At 35.9% G+C, this 9,113-nt stretch overlaps 1 protein-coding gene across 2 annotated transcripts; it reads right to left on the minus strand.

The window, feature by feature from the left end:
• Positions 1-616: 616 nt before the first annotated feature.
• On the minus strand, positions 617-8,537 carry LOC132183148 (CDPK-related kinase 6). 2 transcript variants are annotated; one of them, XM_059596549.1, is made up of 11 exons: positions 7,796-8,537; positions 5,846-5,976; positions 5,542-5,583; positions 5,298-5,406; positions 5,040-5,118; positions 2,945-3,241; positions 2,660-2,769; positions 1,999-2,103; positions 1,727-1,789; positions 1,137-1,304; positions 617-1,000 (listed from the first exon to the last, which is right to left on the minus strand). In XM_059596549.1, the coding sequence occupies exons 1-11, from the start codon at positions 8,318-8,320 to the stop codon at positions 866-868; spliced, it is 1,764 nt and encodes a 587-aa protein (XP_059452532.1). In that variant the 5' UTR covers positions 8,321-8,537; the 3' UTR covers positions 617-865. The 2 variants fall into 2 exon arrangements, with proteins under 2 accessions (XP_059452532.1, XP_059452539.1); XM_059596556.1 differs by lacking the exon at positions 617-1,000 and having other exon boundaries at positions 1,216-1,304; positions 1,727-1,799.
• Between the last annotated feature and the right edge of the window lie 576 nt (positions 8,538-9,113).

Genomic DNA, 9,113 nt, shown 5'->3' on the forward strand with positions numbered 1-9,113 from the left:
GGAATAAAAAAAATACCAAGAATACCCACCTAAAATATATTAAAACCCTTCTTCTTCTTTTTTTTTTCTTCATCCTCTCTGTCTTGTTCATCCTTATTGGTAATTTGGTCATGAAACCGCAATTATATGCTAATGTTATCCAAACACTAAATTGATAAAAAAAAAAAAATACTTTCTAATATGTTTTTCCAAACGCTTGTGCGATTTTAAAAAGTAGCGATTTAGCGATTTTAAAAACGCAATTTTTAAAATCACACTTATTGAAATCGCACTCCCAAACGGGCCCTATATATGTTTCAACCGTTAGATGACGTAAACAATATGCATACCAAATTGACACGTTGTCCAGGCCAAGTAATTCATAGAAAGATGATATTTTGATTAATAATTGGAGGCAGAGCTTAACCCTATCCATCCAGTTTGTGTTACGAGCATGATTGCCTTGACCAAGACAATTTATTTTCTATTATTATATTCCATGTATAATTACATGTGATCATTTACAACAACGTGCATTTGCTGAAAGTTGCCTTGTGTAGGGCTTTTATTATTATTATTATTATTTTCTAATCAAACATATAATAATGAGCATATAGAATTCATTAAGGGGGTAAAATTGAATGAATATATTAAATTATGTTAATCTTTATCGATACAATAATCTCAACAGTTGATACTGTATGCTTATATGCACATACTTTTACAGATCTCTTGCTCGAAAACAGAACACTTTTCTGACATAAACAAATATTGAATCAATCTCAACCTGTCTGGACATTCATCTTTACACCATTTTTTTTCTTTAAATTGTCGGTAGAAAAAGAGACAACAATTTGTATGAAACTTCTGTTAAAAACACATGCTATCAGCGTCTTGTATTTGAATTACGTATTGTTAAACCATGTAAAAATTTGGTATATCCAAGGAAACTGAGTTTTCCATCGGAGTTTCTGATCCAATCCTTGAGCAAAGAGTAAACTTGAGGACCCAGATTCAATTCCTGCACAAGATTATTCATCAATACTCCTCCCGTTCCAAATCAAACTCAGGCCAAACACGGGAAATAAACAGAGAAAAAGTAGAAAATAGTAAATTTAATCAATACTTTTAACATGATTTAGCTCGGACGCCCATACCTGTGCCAGTTCCGTAACTGAAATGGCCCGGTTGCCTTCCTGTTCAAAATACTCGAAAGCCGCACTTGCAATATCCTCCCATCCTTCAACAGCCTCAAGCTGATACGTGCTGATTGCAGCAGCACAAAACTCTTCGAAGTCCATTCTTTTATAAGAGAGCGGTTCCATCTTAAATTCATCATTACAACAGTTAGCATAAAGTATTGCAGGAAAAACATTCAAATTGACAGACCCAAAGAAGAAAATGTAACAGTTCTTGGTGTTATACAATCCATTTTGCATTGAAGGCTAGGTTTTGTCAACAGAGAAACCGCAAAAAGTAAAACAAATGAATGCCTCAGGCAGGCACAAGATTCAACAGCTTTCAAAGGAACTAGGCTGGCTATGTATGCATGTCTCTCTAACCCATCTCCAATTACACGAGAACTCGCAAGTATCGTAGCGTGCAAAAACTAATAGAACATTTTATACTAGCATTACACTAATAATCATGAACACCATGATATATGGAAAAACAAACAAAGCCAAAATGTGGAATCACACTTTCCTTGTTCTTGATAAGCTAATTAAAATACATCAATATGTCTTACCAAATTTAAAATGTCAGGAACCCTGGACTCCCTCATGGCATCAGTGGCATTTCTCACGAGAGCCTGCACTTTTCTTCACAATAAATTGAAATGTCATGATGAATAGAAATAAGATAATATATAAAGAAAATTATACTACACAAGTCAACCTTGAATTCATTAATCAAAAAGCTATATATTACACCATGTTACTTTATAACAAAATCATGTGTTCAAAAGGTAACCTAAATGTCATTAAGGAACTGAGAAAATATAAGGAAGTACAAACTAACCGCCCTAAAGTTTTCAAGGGACACACATCCATCTTTTGGTTCCAACAGCCCAAACTGAGCCCTAAGGTAGATGAGCTCATCTTCTGTTAAAGCTTTTGAGAGAGCCTGCAATTATTATTAAAAAAATAAATAAACAAAAAGAAATATGGCTTAGAGAGAACCAGTATAAAGCATACATAAAACATCAAGTGAAAAGCTATCTCGCCGCAAGCAATGGGCCATGTGAGCCACATGCCACTTGAAAGTGCCATGTAAAGGCAAACACCACGCCTATACATGGATGGAATCACGTTGGAGCTTGGGAGCAGTAAAAATTTAAAATTTTTACTAAAAATCTTCATGATCCCATAAAAAGTTTTTAAAAAATCTATACAAATTCTTCAAAAATTAATTTTTTTACCCTCCAAAAGTGGTTTTTTATAGTTTTGTTCCCCCCAAGCCTAAAATTTTAGTTCTGCCCCTGCCTTTACATCAACTCTTAAGCCACCTTGTTGATTTTTTTTTGAACGTGGTTGGTTCTTTTATATTTCATTTTTTTTTTTTTTTGTGGGAGGAGGTGGGGAATGAAAGACACTTTCCATAAACAATTGTGTGTTCTAACATTTATTATAAAATAAAATAAAATAAAGTGTGTTTTAACAATAACATACTAGGCAACTACCTTTAATGCTGCACGTTTGAAAGGTGTTGCACGAACATATGACCTGACTAACTTGTAGATCAATATATCTAAAGGCACAGCGTGGTTTTCATCACGTAGCCATGGGTGAGCTGCAAATATAGAGGTGATCATCATTTTCGATGGATAAGAAATTTATATACACACGACTATCTGGGAAAATTTAGACAAATCATAGAAACTCAGGAGAGAGAGAGAGAGAACATTTGAAGTTTCTAAAAATTGATAGTAAATTAAGAACAAAATCATAAATCAAATATATCTTACTTAGAGCTTGAGCAGCAGTCATTCTTTTCCTGTGGTCCTTGTTCAGAAGCCTTCTAACAAAATCTTTAGCTTCTGGCGACACCAAAGGCCAAGGTGAATCATCAAAATTAGGATCAGCCCTTAGCACAGAACGAAAGATTCCTGATTCAGTACGTGCCCAGAAAGGTCTGCTTCCACATAACAATATATATGTTATCACACCAATACTCCATAAATCAGCTTCAACACTGTAAGATCTATGAAGCACCTCAGGTGCAACATAGTATGCGCTGCCCACAATATCATTGAGACGTTGATCTGCACATGTACAAGAATTAGAACTTCTGTTAAATCAATGTGACCATGAATACAAGGGAAACAATTATTAAAGGATTGTACAGATGAAAGTGGCATTTTTCCGGAGTATTGGAAGCTAAGACACAAAACAAAAAACAATCTTAACAGAAGCATATCCTATGGGTGCCAAAATTGTTATCAGTTTAATACATTCATTTAAGTGCAAAAATCAGATGAATATCCACAACTTACGCTCGATTTGAATATCAAGAAAACAAAAGGTAAAAGAAAATAATCCTGAAGAATTTCTGTTGTTGACTGTCAGGAAACTTGTAAATTGCATCAATAAAGGGTCAAGTGACTGAGAATGGGACTGCTACATGCAATTATGTATAGTCAAGAACCCCTTATCAACAAGAATGTGGTTGAATTTAGTTAAATCCTAATGCTATCTTGTTGCCAAGGCCGTATTTGGAGCAAAGTATATCACTATGGAATGGCTAGCTAGCTTTGCCAAGTTGCCCCAACAATCCCCCCACCCCCAAAAATGAAGCCATGATTGATTTGTTGAAAACGTGATTAAAAAAAATAAAGGAAAAAATCTTGAATTTAACATATCTTATCAAGCAAATTTCACAATCTGCTTATAAAAGGTTATACACTGGATACCCAAAAATATTCCTTATGTGCCTATCCAGTCCATTAAGTACTTGTCAAACTCTAAAGCAGAGGGCAATGGAGCCTACCTGACTTGGTCCCCCAATAGCCTACTAAGGTATAATATAAGGAAAATTGTTCAACAGTTCAAGAAAATAAATCCAATCAAGTAATTAGCAAAAAATGATTTACTAACCAATTACCTTTCATCCCTATCAGTAATAATATCCCACCATATATAATCATAAATGCCCATCTTAGGAGTAAAATTATATCCTTTGGAAGAAGATGCCTGAGGATAAATATTTTTGATAAGATGTTCCAAGATCAAGTTTTATTATCAGGTATCATGTCACAGTCTTGCACATTGAAATTTAAGAAAGAATCTATTCCATTCAATTGACAAAGAATGCACAATGGTAGTTTAACCTAACTATCAGTTGAGCAATTTTTAATGCTTGGGAGAAGAACCCTAATGGATACCTTGTGTAGAACTCCATAACGAAAGAAATATGAAATCACAGGAGCCATCACAAGAGGCAATTGAGAAAAGCCATTGGTGAAAATGATGATCAAGAATCATAGAATGCATTTTTCTCAAGAATGGTTGCAACTAACCAAAGTTGAGAATGAGTTCCGTATATTCAGATGGAGGAAAACCCCAAAACTAAGTTGAATTTGTCACCAACCTAACTTAATATGGTCAATAACTCAAGAGCAGGGTTCTGAATAATCTGAGCTAGTAACCAGGCAAAGACCTTTTATGGATAGAAGTCATAGAACTCAACTATGGCAATTGGTCCCATCACCCAATTGAGAAATAGTAATTGGATGCGTGTTTTGTGTTTCATCTAACTTCTAATTCTTAATCCTTCTTACCTGCCCAAACTGAAAAATTAAAAGAGAAAAACCCCTTCAAAAGGAGAAGCTTTGCAGGGAGCAAAGTCCATGAAGCATGATAATATTTGGTGGCAGCTTGAACCTCTTATTTAACCACCAAAGTGCATATATATATATATATATATATTAAAGATACAACAAAAGGAGCTACGTAAGTATGAAAATAATTAGGGCAACTGGGTTATACTACATCATAGTATGTATCGCTCTAGGCCATTCATATATCCTTCCAAGCTATAGCACAAGGTTAAGAAACTGTTACCTGGCCTAATAAAATCAGATAGACCAAAATCGATAGCCTTCATTGGAGCATCCTCATTTTTTGTGACAAATAGAAAATTCTGTCAAGCAGACAGCACATATAGAGTTATTAATTGGAATTGGAACAGAAACTAAAGACAAAACAAAACAAAACAAAACAAAAAAGTAACAACATGCATGTGCATGGGCACAGCCAATTCATTTCGATTGCAATAGTAGAAATTGGAGAAAGATTATTAGTTCGTTGGCAACACAATACCTCTGGCTTTAGATCACGATGGACAACACCTTGAAGATGACAAAAGGCAACTACACTTACAATTTGAACCACAATTTTTTTAGCATCTTCCTCCGTGTATCTTCCACCTCTACATTCCAGGATAGTAACAATTTATGATGACTAAAATCAAACTAAACTCATAGAAAACAGAAGTAGGACTTAAATTCACCATGATTAGGAATAAGATTTTGAGTTCAAACAAAATAAACTCATCCATTTTTACCTTGACAGAATTCTGTCCAGTAGTTCTCCACCCTCACACAATCTGAAAGGGAAAAGAAAATCTAAATCCTTCAGAACAATCAAAGGTAAACAAATATAAAAAAACTATGCCTAGATTAACCTATCTATATATTTTGTATCCAATGAATGTTCTTAACAAGATTTTGCACTTTAGGCAAAAGTTTGTCGTCGATGTGAACTCTAGAGATGTATAGAGATTTCCTCACATAATCAACCACAAAGTAAATAACTGCCACCAAGAGACAAGTCTTCTTAGAATGAGACTTCAACAAGGATAAACATACTCCATAACTATGTAGACGTTGTTGGCATCCTCAAATGCATCATGAAATTTGACCAGATTTTTATGCCCAGATAAGGCTTTTAATATTTTCACTTCCCTCCGAACATCTTCAACTGCTATTGCTGTCGTCATCTGCCACACAACACACTGTTAATTACCAAAGACCAACAAAACCTAGAGGCATCAACTTTATAAATCAATTTATTTTCATGAAGCAGTAAAAAGTGAACAAAATTTTGTCTCACCAACAACAACACAAGAATAAGAATAGTAGGAAATTTGATTTAAAAAACAGCTACTAAGAATTAATATTAGACATAAGATGTATTATTCAAAGAAGCACTCTGCTCAAAAGTAAGAGAAAGAAGCTCCGACCACCCCTAGCACATAAAGTTGAAATTGATCAATAGCTTCCTACCAGCTGATAAGCTTTTGTCCCATTACTTACAGTCCAAATTAATCTTAGCTTATAATTGAAAAGTGAGACAATGAAGCAACTTCAATCAGAGTATCTTTAGCGCATAATCTTCCATAAGGGATGCAGAGACTAAAATCGGAAAGCAGAAGACAGATAATAGTCATGAATATCTAAGTAATTTTAATCCTAGTCATTATGGAAACTAATTAATTACTCATACTAAAATAATACCCTAAATCAAAACTGAGCTCCTAATACCCTGTTTCCAAGACTCAAATCGTGCAACTTGAATTAACATCATATCTTGTCATCAGTCTATGGGAGTGCAACCATGTGTTCACCACTTTCTTAGTTTGAACGAGCATCAAAGGTCTGATATGTTTGCCACTTCTCATAAAGAAGGAAAGCTTTGTCAATCAACTCATTCTTTTCATACTTGTTCAGTTATTCCTAGATCTGACAGTGTCAATCATCTTCAGTTCATCCCATGCACTAACTATAAACAACTTCTTTGGTTATCTGTACATCTTTACTTCACTCAATCTGGTATGACGATCTAATAACTTCAGAATAACTCCAAACTGCATGCCAACTCGTCCTCAAGAACATGGTGCAAAAAATGGCTGCATCTGTCATTTTACTGAACCACATTTACCTTCTACCCTGCAAAAAGCAAATCAGGAGGCATAACTTGTTGTCCAACTAGTTCAAGTGTTTTTGAGCTGTAATCCACTTTCCCTATAATGATTCTTAACACATAGATGCTCATTTGTGAAATCCATCCCTGCAAATTTTCTCTTTTTAAAATGCCCCAGACTCCTACGGCACAACCAATCTCCTATCTCTATTCTGCTAGAAGCATATTAGTAATTTCTACAATCTAATCAAAAGTTGAGACACACTTGAGTCGCCCAAATGGAGTAATTTTCATACAATAACCAAAAAGCAACTTTTAGTGTCATCAACCACAACTTGAAGCACACCCATTAGCTCAAAATGTTCCAAAATCGCACATCCTATACACCAGTTAAAGCACAAGAGCCGAGTAAACAACATCAAGAGACCCTAATTAAGGAGAAATCTTTTCAAATTAATATATGGCTAATAAACTAGAGGCCCAATAACATTTGTTTTTGGATGAGAGCTGATAATCTTTTCCTTTTTTTGGAAATTGAATCGCAGCCCAATAAATTAATCAAATTTAACTGAACATTCACTTGCCCAACTTTGCCCTGGACCAAATAAGCCTAAAAGATGCTAGTTTAAGTAACCGAGTATTACCTCAACTACCAAGTCTTTTGTCTCGTCTTTGAATTTCAAATCCAATCACAACCCAATTTCAGTTTTAAAATTCGATAACAACCGAACTTCAGTTAAGTAAGAAAAAATCAAATTTTAACTAAACCTTCACTTCCCCAGCTTTGCACTAAGCTCAAACGAAATTTAACAAAAACTAGCTTAAATTACTAATTTACTAAAAACCCACTTCAATTAAAGTAGGAAAAAACTGTACAAACACATACCCACACACACCTTAGCTTTAGATACGATTTTCACAGCCACGGCCTGGCCTTTAAGCACTCCTTTCTTGCCCTTTGCCCAACAGGTATGACCGAAATGCCCTCGACCCACCTCTTTCCCAAGTTCGAACTTTGCCCCCAAGTTCTTCGCGTACCCGAAGCTCTTATCGAGCCCTCCCTCTCTCTCCCCTTCCCCATTCTCCTCCGGTATCGGCGTCGGACCCTCCGGCGGCCTCTCCTGACCTCTCCGCCGGAGAATCGCCATGATTGGCCTCGCCGGAGAGGGCGGTGGCAGCGGCCACCGGAACTTCCTCCCCGGCGTCCTCGCCGGCGACGGGGCCACTCCTGCCGGGAGAGGGCTCGGGAAGGGGCTGGCAGAGAAAGAGTGCGCCGGCGTGGCCTTCCCGGAGCGGGCATCGCCGGCGACGGAGTTGGAGGATACTGGTAATGTCGCCGCAGTCACCGCTGAGGGGTCACCGGAGCCGGTGTTCCCGTCGTTGTCGACGACGGAGACGCTCTTGCTGCAGCAATGGCCCATCGTTGATCTCGGGGTTTTAGAGCTTTGACCAGTATAAGTCAAAGCATCAGACGGCTGGAACGTAAGGAGGAGAGTTTAGAAGTTTACACCGGCGTATGAGAGAGAGAGAGAGAGAGAGAGAGAATAGTGCTGGATATTGAAAATGGTGCCGGTTTATAAAGCTTCTGAAAGCTGGAGAGTGAAGCTATTGCGACGGTCAGCTGTGGGCATTTGTGAGTGAAATCGTTTATTGGACTAAGATAACACCGACTCAACTGTGGGTCAACTATAAATTGCATTATTTACCTTAATCATTTAATTCAAACCTACCAACAGTTACTTGTAAAGTATAAATTTTAAAAATAAATAAATAAATAAATTGGCTCTAAATTTTTTAAATAAATTATTATGTGTCCTTCAAATTATATGTTTTTTTTAATAATATATATATATATATATATATGAAAATCACACGCTTTAAAGTAATGTATAAATTTAACAAGCTGAATTTCAATCTAATTTGAAAAAAAAAAAAAAAAAACCGTGTCACTCGAGAATGATCAATAAGAAAACGTACAAATACGAGGTTCAATTAAATCTTAAACTTTGTTTATGAAATTTATTTATTTATTTAAAGGAAAAATCCCGAACAAAAGTTTTTCTTCAACTTGCATGATCAGATGAGATTACCTATAACTTGTATGATCGGATCACATACAATAATGTGAACTTAAATAGAATTTCTCTTTTCTTATTATTATTATAATAGAAATGTCCTTGGTCTTCAAGCAATGCTTCCAGGCATTTGGATTGA

This window comes from Corylus avellana, chromosome ca1 (genome assembly GCF_901000735.1).
Source record: "Corylus avellana chromosome ca1, CavTom2PMs-1.0".
In the NCBI taxonomy this organism is placed as follows: domain Eukaryota; kingdom Viridiplantae; phylum Streptophyta; class Magnoliopsida; order Fagales; family Betulaceae; genus Corylus; species Corylus avellana.